The following is a 15,156-nucleotide window of genomic DNA, read 5'->3' as shown; positions in this document are numbered from 1 at the left end:
GTTACATCGCCACAAGTGTTGTCTAATTTTGTCAACCATGGCACGTGCATTTATGCTCAAATTCTGATTTAATAAAAGGATTTATTTAAGGAGTGTCAGAAACCCCTATAACGACAATGTTAAATTGACCATTTTCGATGTATCTTTTCTCAAAATCTGCTGTAGATACAAGCTTGAAATTTTTTCTGTAATTAAAGTATGCTTATCTGATTATACTGAAATGAGCTTTTGAAACATTTTGAATTTTAGAGTAAATTACAGGATATTTTTTAGGCATAGTAAAATTTAGCACTTTTCTCACACAAAATTTTTTTTTAAAATTTTTTTTCTAAGTTTATTACAAAAAGCTCATTTCAGTAAATGTTAGGGAACCTAATAAATAAGCCATAAAAAGTTTAGATACCTGTGAGCAGTAATTCCTGAGAAAAGGTACATCGAGTATAAAAAAATCACGTTTGGAGAAAAACGCGTTTTTATGTAAAAATCCTCATTGATCAAACCAGTAGATGACAAATTAAAACTAGATTTTTTTTACAGTTGTATTTTTCATACAGATTAAAGGATGGAATTTTTAGAAAGATAAAAGTGTAGAGAATTTGAAAATGCAAAAATCCGAAATCACAATTTTTTGAAGATTTTGGGGTTCCAACTTCCCTTAAAACCTTCCCAAGACTGTTTTGTTAGCCTCAGATCAAGTGATAATTCGCTCCAAGCCTGTTAAGTTTGGTTTGGTTTATTAGACTACGGCAAAGCACTCGAGGGTTATCTGCTTTAAGGGAGGGATGCCTTCGGGGAGGACCTTTTAAGGCAAACTGGCTCGTATACATGTTACACATGAGGAAAACCACGAAAACACCCATGCTTCGAGCCTCAGACCGAACTACCAGTGTTCAGCGACGTTACCGCTCCGGCCGCTGGTGGGCCCAAGCCTGTTAGGAGTTTCATAACAATTTATGCTACCAAAGAAAACCAAACGCTATAAACTTTTCAAATAAAACTAGTATAATATTCTAACCGGAAGTTTTCTGATGATAATTTATTATTCTTATATTTTGAAACGGCTTTGCTAAAAATATCGTTAGTAATGTAAATACTAGGTGCTTGGCCTCTACAAGATAAAATTATTATTTTTACCATCATTTTGTCGAGACATGAGTTCTTGGAATTCATGTGGAAGAGCTTGCTTGCGTCTCAGAATGAGACTTAAAATGGACTATTACTGTTTCAGAAAGAAAGGTTCATTTATGTCAGTCTCAGATGCTTTATTGTAGCGTAGGAACTTCTGAAATTGCATTTCCTAAAAAGAATTTCCGTATGCGAAAATATAACTAAGATTTCGTGACGACGTCAAACAAAATTAAAATAATTTTACTAATTAAACTTCGATGCGATGTGCAGAAAGCTTAGAATATTTGAGAAATTCCTATTACTAGGTAACTATCCTATGTTTCTATGTTTCTATCTTTCGACAACAGAAACAGAGTGTTTGCAATAAAAGAAGGATATCTTTTGCGAAACAATAGTAGAAAGACATCACGTTACAGTGATTTTTAACCGATGCATAGTATTGACAAGACACGATATATTTCAATAATTTGCAATCAAATAAGTTCACAGTATACCTAAGTCTTAATTAAAGCGCAGTCTGACTGATGGAAGTTTTCTTTTTCACGAGACGAAGTTGCTTTGGTTTGGTATAGTTTATATGATTGCGGCAAACCCTCGAATTCGAAGACTGTCTGGGTAAAACCGTGGCTTTCTCGAAGGCCACGGTTTGATACTCTGTCACCTTGCCTCCGAGCACCACTCCATCGGCAAAACCACATTGTAGAAAGGTGCTCTGTCCGCTTTGTCAGTCCTCGCCACGAGAACTGAATGGGGTCAAACCCCCGGGAACTCAGTCGACAAATGTACCATTTAGCTCCACCACAGCCGAAGGAACAGACACGACAGTACCAGTACGGTCCCTGCCAAGCCTGAACCAACCTGAGTACAATACTCGGGCTCTAGTCCTGTGAAGTCAAATTATATATCCCCGTGGTTGAGACTGCCTAGGTACAGATCCTAAGCAGTACTTCCCAGGCATTCGCCTGAGTCAACCCCCGGGGGGATAACGTATTGACAGCCTTGACAATCTGGAAAATGTTAGCATCGTAGAAGTTTGGTCTCTTAAATAATACCCCAATTTTTAACAGTTCAGCAAAGGATGGCCATAACTTGGTTCTGGTGTGGACTACCAATAACAGACTACTTGGTTCAAATGCGCAAAGTTCAAATTTTGAAAGCTTACACAAGAAAATAAAATATCAATTTCAGATGATAATCAAAACCCCATGGTTTTATAACTTTTATGAAAAATGATGAATATTCAGGTTTCATGTCAACATTTTGATATTCGTAGTTGTGTGTACTGAAAGATGCCATTTAACAACTACAAATATGCCGATGTTCTTTACAGGTAATATCACTCTAGAAGACGTTCTAGCAGTGGCACCCTTTGGAAATACCGTGGATATCGTCACATTGAAAGGAAAGCATCTAAGAGAGATATTGGAGCATTCGGTAAAAAACTACGATGCTGACGGTACAGATACTGCAGGAGCGTTTTTGCAAGTATCAGGTAAAGAAAAAAATAGGTAACTTCGTGCATGACATTTAGCATTACTGAAATTTATCTTTACATTTTTATGCATGTATATCTATTATATTAAAAATACATAAACTGTAAATACTTAATACGTGAATTATAGAAGGAAAAATTAGTAACAGCAAAATGCAGGATTTAATATAAAAGCAAAAAGCTGGGAAATTCTTAGATGACAGCTAAAAACGGCGCTTTGAAGACAGATCTGTATTTGTTCGTTTTCAATATATTCAGAGCTAAATATTTATAGTATACACTGAGCTGGCTTGTATGAGGATTTTTTGGAAGCAGGCAAGATGAAAAATTAGCAAACGCCTTGGCTGGGAATCGAACCACAGACCTCTGAAATACCTGCCCAGGGTTCAGAACCACTACACTACGAAGGCACGCTAGGAAGGCGGGAGAAATACCTTATAGATTTAGATTGAATAATCAAATTTTAAATAATGAAAATTTTACTGTGCTTTCAATGATGTGTACTGTTTGCGACTTAATTTCGGTAATGTATTTGCTATTTTTAAATCCCTTGAATACCTAGAATTCTTTATATTGAAGGCAAAGAAAGAATGTTCGAATACAGTGGAGCGTAGGATAACAAATCTCTTACTTCTCAAATAATTCGATTCTCAAATTAACTGAACGTCTCGGATGACGAACAATATCTCGAGTTACGAACATTCAAGTAGGCAACGTGTGATTTTGAAAGGTGCTTTGAGGTAACCTATGCCACCTAATCAATACTCAGGGCCCTCAAGAAGCATCATTTTTAATATTTTCCATTACTTAACTCTTATAATCAAAGTCTGGTAGCGACTTAGAAGACCATGACTTCAACCTGAAGGAAATTATATCCAAATTTATAGGTTTCAGGCAGAGAGCTTGAGCGCATTCCCACTTAAGACTTTTTTTGTTTGGCATTGAGGATTTCTTCTTCGTTTTTTTCGGTGATATTGTATCTCCAGGACAAAGCACAGGTTAAGAAAATGCCAATGATGTTGGAGAGAAGTTACTACAAACGAAAGAATTACAGTAAATTCAGAAGAAGTAACAAAAGCTTACTGTAAAAGAAATATCTCCATAAGAAAAGGAAGAGAGAAAAATGATCTTAGTTCTCTGATCCTCGAAATTTGAGCAAAGTCGGGTGAGATCACTTAACGGTATTACCTGATAAACCAGTAGCAAGCTATAAGATATTTCTGCCGCCTTCTTAGCATGCCTTAGTGGTGTAGTGGTCAGCACGTTTGGCGCGTATTCTAGAGATCCATGGTTCGAGTCCCGGAGAGGGTATTGCTCATTTTTCATATACGCTTGCTTCGAAATAACCTAGTTACTCTAGAGTGCGCCCAAACTAAAAAAGGTGGTGGATGATGATTCTCCACCACCAGGATTTGGCTATTGGGCCCCCTAATCCCCAGTCGCCCTTTGAAAGGGAGTATATAAGGTATGTATTCCGTTTTCTTAGCATTCCTTCCAGGTGCAGTGGTCAGCACGCTCGGCGCGTATTCGAGAGGTCCGAGGTTCGAGTTCCGGTAAGGGCACTGCTCATTTTTCATCTCTCCTGCTTCGACCTAATATCTCTACAAAGCTACAGGATAAGCACTTTCCATGGCAGTTCCAATGCCTCGCTTTAGAAACATTTTAAAACGTAAGCAAAATCAAATCATGTGGAGTAGCTTCCTCATCATTTTCTGCTTATGCCGTATTCTTTGTACACCTTCCTTTGTATAAGTACAATAAATTCAAGTAATAAACAAACAAATTAAATTTTCATCTATCATATCTGTTTAATAATGCGTTTATTATTTTGTATTTTTTGCGTTATAACGCTGTCCATTGGCTTGGGTTTTAAACTGACGCATAAGGTTATAAGATTGAGCTCTTCTTGTCCACATACACTAATCTAGATCCTACGAATGAACCTGGCGATTTCTCGCTCAGGCTTCAAAGAAGAATACCAGCACAGAAGAAGGGTAAAAATAATTCTTTATTAATTTTAACTATGAACAGAAAGGCACGTACTTGGTATTTTACAATAACACCGACAACTTGCTGTGGAGCTTAAAACGTTATTACACAAATTAAAACACAAATCTAAAAAGAATAGTGCTGATTTAGCACTTTAAATTACGGCTAAACTAGGTCAACTCGACAAAACCTAACAGGCGGGATAATTATTCAAATGGCCAAAAAGTCGTATCAGCATAACAGCAAGGTTAGAAACGAAACGTGCGCTGGCTAGCGAAAACACGCTCTGAATAAAATCCAAGATTCATCCGTTTAAATACTCACTTCACTTAACTTTATATTTAATCCTGGCGAGGAAATGTGAGGAGAAGGTGAGGAGTTCAGGAAAGATAACTAAAATTTGAAAAATAGGCTAAATAACTAAGGGAAAACCTATAAAGAACTATTATAAAATGGTTCAGGAAGGAATTAACCTGTTCTATATTACATCTTATGGGGAGAAATGTTTCGATTTGCGAACATTTCAGTTGATGAATGGCCTTCAGAAATAAATTAAATTCGTGAACCGAACTTTTACTGTATTAAAATTTTTCAACATGTATACGTTAAATAAAATTCTAGAACCAGATAAGTAAGTTTCATAATTCCTCATGCACATTTATACCTTCTTCCAATGGCGGGACTGGCGTTCCACTGGAACAGTTAGTTATAAAGTTCCTGGATTGCAACGCTCCTCAGACGTATGTTTAGCAGAGGGGCAAGTAAAATATTGTGTTACAGTCCTTTTCAAAAATCCACAAAAGACTGATGTGTTTTGTGCAAGACGAGTGTTGGGATAGTGCTGAGGGTACAAAAAAGAATGCTGGATATGTCCGCTTCTGTATGGCTAGCTCTTTACATGTTTCCACATGTACAGAGCTAGAAATGGATAGATACAACTTAAATTCAATTAATGGCCTTCCCCAACATAAACAGTTAATAAGTTCTGTAGATAATTGCAGCACAGGTAAAAGTATCATTGAGTTACATGGATATACTTGGTGCAATTATCTATATAATATATTAAGTGCGACAATAAACATTTAATAGTTCCTTATACACTATACCAAGTAAGTTTTCTGAACATAAAAACTAAATTGGAGTAGCCTAAGATAAACTATACTAATCTTCGAAGGCTTATGGTTGGTAATCTGGTTAGTTTCTTCAAATAATAATGAAATTATCTTGCTGAATAGTTTAGAAAACTTATTTAGTGTAAATAACGTTAAAATTTGTTGTTGTTTTAACAAGCTTTGGCGACAAGAAATATAGATTTCAATAAATGAATAATTTAAACTGCGGAGAATAAAATACTGACTTGTAAGAAAATTGTTGCATTTGTTACATATTATATAGAAAAATATTTAAATTATTTTATTCTTCACTTACCATTAATAAGATATTTAAAACATTAACAGTCTTGTAGCTCATGAGTTTACAAACGAAATTTAACCAATTAATATGCTTTAAATTAATCTAATATAATTAATACAAAAATTATGAATTTCTGTGCTAACTTTCTACCTGAAATTGAACGGATCTTTTCTAAAAGCATAAACTGGATATCAGTATCTCCAGTAGGTGATTATAGGTATATTGAAAGAATCAGGAATTTAATCATATTAACAATTTACTAAACTTTTCGATGTGCTATGAAACTTTGTTTAATTTTTTTTCGCTTTTAATTTCATTAGGTTTGTGAAGAATTAAAAGAAGGGTACCTTTGTGCTTTTAAGATTTAAAGACTAGCAAGTAAGTTTATAATTTAAGAGTTCAGAGCTCGAGAATGAGCAACGAAATTTTTTTTTTTTTCTCTTCTTCAGTACCTCGTTTATAAATTCTTCTCGCTAGGATCTTCATCATCTCTGCAGGTTAATAAAATTGTAGTCGATAAAATAAATGCATGATTAGATTTATAGACCAGACTAGATATTCCACAAAATTCTATTTTTTAACTCTAAAATTTAAACTGAATTTCGAATGAAGGCGTGGACCTAAAAGACAGTTTTGTGAAAGGCAACTTGCGTTTATTTGGGAATTCGATTGCATAAATTTCATGCCTGTGTTTCACATACGTCTGAAATTTTAATTAAAAAAATATAATTTCACGCACAGGTATAAAATAACTACAGAAGTATTCAGCAATAAAGCTTGATTTCCAATACTCTTTCTATTTTACAGGTCTTCGTTTAACTTATGACGTATCCAAACCACCAGGTTCCAGATTAATAGAAGCATCGATAAGATGTGCCGATTGCAGAGTTCCCCATTTCGAGCCTTTAAATGATGAAGGCATCTATACAGTGGCGATGAACTCTTTCATTGTTAAAGGCGGAGACGGTTACGATATGATAGAGAAGAATGCTATCAGCCATAAGCCAACAGGTAAACCCTATTTTTAATTGATATCTTAACACTGTATATTCAGTAATGAATACACGTACGTTCAGTAAAATATGTGGATTACAAACTAAAGAAACATTGTTTTCTACATTTTTTGAAAAGTAGCCGTTGTATTTAAGCAAAAAATCTGATGTGTACACCCCATGACTTCCTTGTATTGGAATATTAAATTGGAATATTAAATTATACGCATTTTTTCTTGCATTTCATTTAAACTTATTGGATTGAATTAACTCTACTTCGCCGACAGAGCATAAACCACAATAGAATAAATGCATTCTTTAAAATTCACTTTAGTATTTGTTTACCATAGTGACACTCTGGCGCTAGATTTACTTAACAGTATTAATAATTATATAGCAGTTAACTTATATAATAATTATATAACGGAAACTAAGTTAACTGTTATATAATCCAATAATTATATAACAGTTAACGTATATATTTCGTTCATATTATAACTCATAATGCACAAAATTTATATCATTTAAAAAATAGAATTATCTAATCGTTGCCACATGTTCTATTCAAATACTATAATAAAGCTAGAATGATGTATAAAAGAAATTAAGCAAACAAAACAAAAAAGAAACAGTTTTTCACAGACGATTGAGTATTTCTCATTTAATTAATTCAGGTCTCACTTCGCGAGAAGGCAAAAATACATAAAAACTCAAAATATCTATATTAAAAATTACGAAGTAAATCTCAAACACTTATTTCCTCGAAAAAATTCCAGAAAGAATTAAGCATGATTTAATTGGCAATAATAAATGAATGCGTTATCTTTGTTGTTGCGAAGCTAAGTTTCTCTAGATTGGCAACGAATCCACTGGTCTCCTCTTTCAAATGTAAACATCAATGGCCGCCATTAAAAACAGGCTTAGCGGCAATTAAACAACTTTAAAATTGCTGATAATTCTAAAAATATTGCACACAGATTTACTAAAGGCGTAAAATCTTTAACCGGAAGATTAAAACAACATAATTCAATCATTTTTAAAGAAAAAAATGTACAATTTGCAAACATATAAGAGTAAAGAAACTGAGATCACTGAGCCGGGTAACAGAGTGGATATATATATAAATATATTTATATACGTTTGGTGCGGCCGATTGCAACCAAAATACGAGGTGCACATCTACATGTTATAGCAGTCCTATATACAAAATTTCAACGTTCTGAGGCTACTCGTTTTTAAGGTTTTGCGAGATACGTACGTACTTACGTTCGTACAGACGCCACGAAAAATTCTCTTCAGAATTAATTTTAAAGCAGTTTTATATATATATATATATATATATATATATATATTTGAAGGAAAAGAGTATTTTATTCTGTCTTTACGTATAGATATCACGCAAAAACATCGTTCAATTGCATTCGATAGCGGTCAAAATGGATATTTTCGTTGAAATATGCTGCCTGAAACTTTTCGCGATTACAATACTTCCTTTTTACTTCGTACAAGGAAGTAAAAAATGATTTTCATCATAGAATTATCATTCTTAAAATTTGAAATATATGAATCATAGTTCTTTGCTTTTTGAAATTTCTACTATTAGCTCAGGCTCTCCCTATATCTTGTTCAAATTTTCAATCTCTAAATATAATAAAAGAAAGAGTCCGAGTGTCTTTCGTTCGTGCTGCGCTTAAGCTAATAGACCCAGGGCTATGAAATATGGTACATAGATGCATCTAGACAAGAGCCAGTGTACCTCGAAGCGACATTTTCAAAATTTGAATCAGATTTTTTTATGTTAATTTAATCTTTTTTTAATAAAATCGCATCATTTCAAATGGTTTCATTCTTTTAGAAATGTGGTTTTGGCAACAGTTTTTCACTCAATGCTTTTTATACTGGACTGCTGACCGTTGAAAATCAACACTGTTTCCACGTGGAAAAATGAGGGCGATCATTCTGTGCAGTTTTTAAATTTAATGTTTCTCTTGGATACTGGACTTTGAGAGAAGGCAACGGGAAGTTGGTTAATTTATTTATTAGGATAATTAATAATTGTATTAAGGGATATTGTTTATTTCGTTGTAATTTTTTTATGTGTAATGCATTTATATTGAAATTTGTCTCTCTCTCTCTCTTTCTCTCTTTTTTTTTTTTTTTTTTTTTTTATAAAGTTGTTCTGCAGAGTAAAATTCTGTGCAGTTTTTAAATGTAGGGCTTAGTTTTTCCCTTTAGGCATTTTTTTCGGTACATTTAAAAGCCAGACGAGGGCTGGCTGCATAGCGGCTAGTCGTTAATAAAATACTTTTTATTCATCCACTCAAGTTCAAACATATTTTTTTCAACTTGTAGTGGATAATGCTTGATGTTAATACAGTTTTTTCACATTTTGTTTTTCACTTTAATTATTTTCGCAGTTTTGTTTTCACATTCGACAGTTTTTTTCACTTTAATTCCTTGAGTCGGATATGTCCCCTTGAGCCGTTCGAAATCATTAGATGAAATATTAACTGAAGGCCTGGACTGCTCGAAACTCACTGGAAAGGATCCTTGCAATAATGAAGCATTACAAGAGATGGATAGAATGAGAAATTATAGACCACCATTAGTTTCATAAATTAGAAACGAAGAAAATTTTAATAAAAAGTAACTAAAATAAAATTTTTCTTTGTTGACCTAAGTAGGAATTGACTTTAAAAAAATTATATTACTTGTTACTGAATACCTTGGTGTCATTTTGCGAATCATAGTTAACTTATTTTACTTTCCCATTAACTGCGCACGACCGGAAAAAAAGGTGCATCATTCATTATTTCAAATAATTTTAACAAAGTTCATAAGCCCCATTGGACGTTATTAATGCTTCCAACAAATATACTAAATTTCAAAAGCCGCCAACATATAAATTCACTTATAACTTGGGAAATTTTAATGGCAAAATTTTTATAGGTTATAATTCAAAATTTTTCTCGAAAAATTTATAAAAATACTAAAAAATACAAACTTTAAAAATAAATCAGAAACTATGTGCGTATTTTATTTGGATTAAACCTAAATTTCGAATTATGAAAGACGGAATCAAATAAGATTAATAAAAAACGATATTAATAATTATACAACAAATTCAGTTAACAGTGAGGAGCTGAAATTTTAAGAGCTAATTTTTTAAAAACAACTGGTGCGATTTTTACTAAACTTACCATTATAGTATACTTTGAATCGTAGAATCGAAATACGGAAAAAGTCGGTTATGTCATTTCAGAAAAAAGTAAGATTTTGTATCACAATATATAAGTTAGAATAATATATCAAATATATATGCTTTCGAGATATGAAAAATGGAAGTTAAATTTCGTCATTCTCCCCAGTAGAAGGGGAGATCTAGAACTATAGAACTGTCCCTTTTTAGCGTCCCCTAAAGGAGCGTTAATCCAGAAGGACTAATAGTCTCAAAAAGGGATTTTACGTTGAATCACTATAAAAGTCTGAATCACTTTTCAAATTGCTGCTACCAAATATTATGGACTTGTATTATATTTAAAGAAATTAAATAACAAAGGATTTACATGAGTGTATGCATGTTTTTTGCATTGTGAAAAAATAACGGTACTCAGAGCCATCAAATTTTGAATAACGTAATCCTCCACCAAATATAGATATCTGGAATTTTGAATTTCCAATTTGCTTTATTGTGTGTTTCATATTTTGTGAAAGTTCGATTTACAGACGAACGATTTCAAAGCGATCAAGAGCAACACTGTATGGGAAAAAAACATTTTTATCTGCAGCTCACGAGAGAGTCTGTCAGAAATTCTAAAGATGTGCTGTTTTTAAATATTTTATTGTGTATTTCAAATTTTGTAAAACTTCAACGAATTTTTGATTAACAAAGTTAACTATTTAAAGCGAGCAATGGCAACATTGTACGGGGAAATCATTTTTATTTCCAGCGCTCAATGTCTATCGAAAATTCTACAGATAGGTTGTTTTTAAATATTTTTAGCCCAAATGCTCTCGAAACATGTATGCAAATGATATAAATGCCCTTTTCGGCGTAAAACAAAATGTGAATGCTTTGAAGGATATTTTTTCTCCCAGAATGTACCTGCATTTTGACTTTATTTGCAAAGAACTTTAAACTAATACCTACATTTCGGTATCTTGTTCCTTTTGTTTTTCAATTCCTAAGAGTATCATAGTTTGATATTTATTGGTATATATATGTGATGTACCAGCTTTTGTTGTAGGTTAAATTATCAGACGATAAGTTTTAAAAAACAGGATCCATTTATTATATTTCAGGAGAAAATAGCAGTTACAAAATCAGATATCCGGAGTAAATAAAAAGGAATTACTAATAACTTTTTGTATGAAGTTTACTGCATCGTGACATTAAAGAAAAAGCCCCGATATTCCTTTTGCGAGTCTTTTTATAGCCTCTGGAAAGGCGGAGCTTCCAAGAAATGACGTCAGCCTCGTCAGCCAATCCAGTTCGCTTTAAATATCTCGAGAACATTGTATAACTGTACGTGTAGAAAAGGCGGAAAAACGGAGCTGCGAATTTAATTCCACGTACTTTCAAATAAGAGAACGTCACCATTAAAAAATGAAAAGAACATACAGTTAGAATTTTAAGTGTATTCTTGACTGTGGAATTTTATTATTACAAATATATATATTTTTTAATATATGAAAACAGTTTAAACTTACGAGGAAGTAAATTCGTGTATTTTTCTCATATTCCAATTTCTTTCTCTAGATATAGTGGACATCGATATCCTTATCAAATACGCCGAAAAGTACTCACCTATTACCACTGGATTGGAAGATCGCATCAGCTTAATATCATCTAAGAATATCCCAAAGGAAAGTAGGTCTGAAACTTCAGCATCGTCCACTATAGAAGAGTACGAAGAAATCCTGAAAAGTATCTTTGATGAGAAGATATCACCTCACTTGACAGAAATACTAGGCATTCCCAGTTTAAGAGAAACTGGCAGAAATAGACTCGCAACCAATGCTGTTGACTATAAGATGGCTTATGACATGCCAACAGCATCTGGCATTTATGAAGAACAGAGGAGTCGAGAAGTTACAACTAATAGTATTCTTAATGGTAAAACAACTGATGGCTTCACACTTACATCACATATTCCTATACTTACCGACAGTCCAGAAGAATAGACATCCTTTCAAGTTTCCTTGACTATGAAAAAAGTTAAGTTTTCTTGAACTCACACTTTCATCCAAAAAGAAGACATAATATAATTTCAAGTGTAAAGATTGTACGAGTACATTGTAACACCTTAAAAATGTAAACTAATTGCATATCATACATAAAATTTATGAAGTCAGTGAATCTTAATTATATTTATTCATTTAAACTAGCATTTCATTAGCCAGCCTCATGGAATTTTACCGCACTCTATGTTAACTTGGACTTGCCTTTCAGATTCGATTCCAAGGATAAGAGACGTAGACAGCTGTATATTCCGTGTATAAAGTGCACCGGTTATTTCAAACTATGTATTTTAATTCTTAGGTATATTCGCCGTATAATGCTCAAACTTTCGTTACAAAGAAATCCGAAGGATACATATGCGATACTCTTTGTCTTTTGAAGTCATTCATTCGAAGATTTTCCTCAGGCTAAATGGTATACAGAATTGACAAGCCATAAGGGAAACATAAGTATATGTGGGGAGAATGCTTCAGGGAGTAAATAATTTTGCAAAGATGATGGGTTGTATTCAATGCAGATGTGCATAAGAATGCCATTCTAGGGTTTCGAGAAAAGGGTGAAATAATTTGGGATACGAATACACTTCCGACCCGAATAAATTCCCTCAGTTGAGAGTCATATGTTTTCTCTTTCTGCACTCATTTTATACGGTATTTCTTCCGCCTTCTTAGCGTGCCTTCGTGGTGTAGTTGTCTGCATGCTGGGCGCGTATTCCAGAAGTCCGTGGTTCGATTCCCCGCAAAGGCATTACTCATTTTTAATCTCTCCGACTTCGAAAAGCAGTTATGGCTCTACAGTGGCTCCCAAACTAAATAGGGTGGTGGATGATGGATGATGATTCTCCTCACCGAGGATTTGGCGATTGGGTCCCTTAAAAACCCCAGTCGCCCTTTAAAAGGAGGAGTATATAAAGTATTCCCCCCACCTTCTTAGCATGCCTTCGTGGTGCAATGGCCAGCACACTCGGCGCGTATTCGAGAGGTCCGAGGTTCGAGTCCCAGCGAAGGGATTGCTCATTTTTCACTTCTCCAAGATAAAAAAATATCCTAATGTCTCTACAAGGTTTGTATACGATAGTACCAAATTTATCCTTGTTTAATCCATTATTTTGCAAACAGAGAAATAATTACATATTCCTGCTTTTTCCTGTGTTCTGATTTATGAACTTCTTTGAAAGACGTCTTTATTCTGACTAAAGAAAGCTAGAGGCTCTTAAATGCTTGGTTTGGTTTAGTTTATTGGGTTTACGGTAAAGCACACTAAGGCTATCTGCCTAATAAGAGGGATCCCTTCGTGAATGACTTTCTAAGGAAAACGGGCTCGTATAGACGTTACACATGGGAAAAAGCATGAAAACGCCCATGCAGGTAGCTCGTTCGCCTGGAACCGAATTCAGATCGAAGCTACCTGTGATCAGCGATTTTACCGCTTGTTCGCTAATGGGCTCATTACATATTTGAATAGTCATTGACTGAAAAAGAGATAGTTAATTTTTCACCTGTTCTTCGGTCGATTTACGTACAAAGGCTTGAAGTTTGAGTTTTGTGTTGTAAAAGCGTACATTTCTGCGTACATCGCAAGAGCAATAAGAATTGCCTCTTCATATTTTACTAAATAGAGATATAATTACAAAATGCAGTATCATGCCAAAATACCTTGAAACATTTGTTAACATTGCAAAACGTTTAACTGTTTTTTAAATTGCATAAGTACCCAGTTCTTGGTAAATCTACACTGCTGGCCATTAAAATTGCAGCACCAGGAAGGAATGATCTGACGAATGTCAAATCACATGAAAGGAAGAAGTTGGGATATGCAAATGATTAGTATTTCAGCGCATTTCGACAATCCATAAGAGAGAAATGACCACTGAAGCACTGCATAAAAGAAATGTTGTGTAGCGGATTTCTCATTCGGAAAGTGCTTTGTAAGGTTGGAGTTTGTTCAGAATATCGTGTTATGTCTCGAATAAGAAGAGGAAATGCTTACCAGCAAGTTTAAGAATTCGATAATGGCAGAATCGTTGCCTATCGAAAGTAAAGATTATCGTTCCGTGATATCGCCGGTCGCACTGGTCGACATCCAACCACTGTCATGCGAATATGGAATCAATAGATTGCTGAGGGTCATACTGAACGGCATGCAGGATCTCAACGCCATGACTAGCAGACATATTGTAAAGTCAGCCCTGCAAAACCGTACGATCACATCTCAGACCATTAGCCAGGAAATGGGCATGTTTGCAAACTCCCAGTATCAGCTCGTAAGGTACGTTGACGTTTTATCGTTTTGTCTTCATGCCATACTGTTTACGTACAATAAATATCTTTTTGTATTTGCTTTCCTTCATGGTGTTGCAATTTTAATGGCCAACAGTGTATTTCCGGTTCTTCTCTTTTAACGAACTCTAACATGCGGAACAGATTTGTATGAAATATAACCACATCTGTTACACAGTATTTTATAATTATTCAGTTTCACGTTTGGTTCTGTTGAATTGAACAACACATTCGCTGCTCAACAGGGATAGTGGATAGCGTCTTTGACTGCCGTACGAAAGGCCCCGGGTTCGAATCCAGGAAAAGGCATAGGTCTTTGTAAACGTATAGCGTGTGTGCGGCATGGGGAGCACTCTAAATATGCGGCGAACCGGAAGTCCTTTTGAAAGGTTTAGGAAGGGGAAGAAAGGTGTGGTACTCTCAGACCCTTCTCCCGAGAGCTGTCCATCAAAATTGAAGTCGGAACCAATCAAAATCGTTCTGTCACTGGTATGGTTCTCAAGGCTATTGCTCAGGTCAGGCGCAATCTTGCACTTCTTGCCACTTTGAATTTCGTGGGCTTGATCTAATATTACTTTCGAACAAGTGTGATAGTCAAAATTACAATATATTCGAATAATT

The 15,156-nt window shown here is 34.5% G+C and overlaps 1 protein-coding gene across 2 annotated transcripts in view; it reads left to right on the top strand.

The window, feature by feature from the left end:
- Window positions 1-12,373, top strand: part of LOC118191265 (snake venom 5'-nucleotidase-like) — a 44,676-nt gene extending 32,303 nt beyond the window's left edge. For both annotated transcript variants that reach the window (XM_035362070.2, XM_085827004.1), the window contains exons 7-9: window positions 2,459-2,620; window positions 6,830-7,033; window positions 11,774-12,373. In XM_035362070.2, coding sequence (XP_035217961.2) covers window positions 2,459-2,620; window positions 6,830-7,033; window positions 11,774-12,198 — 791 coding nt within the window. In that variant the 3' untranslated portion in view covers window positions 12,199-12,373. The remainder of the gene's footprint in view (window positions 1-2,458; window positions 2,621-6,829; window positions 7,034-11,773) is intronic.
- Window positions 12,374-15,156: the final 2,783 nt, after the last annotated feature.

Source organism: Stegodyphus dumicola, chromosome 11 (genome assembly GCF_044657685.1).
Source record: "Stegodyphus dumicola isolate Sdum_Otavi_A_Nest chromosome 11, ASM4465768v1".
Classification (NCBI taxonomy): domain Eukaryota; kingdom Metazoa; phylum Arthropoda; class Arachnida; order Araneae; family Eresidae; genus Stegodyphus; species Stegodyphus dumicola.
Note: the sequence above shows the minus strand (reverse complement) of the source record. Positions and strands in the feature narration are given on the sequence as shown.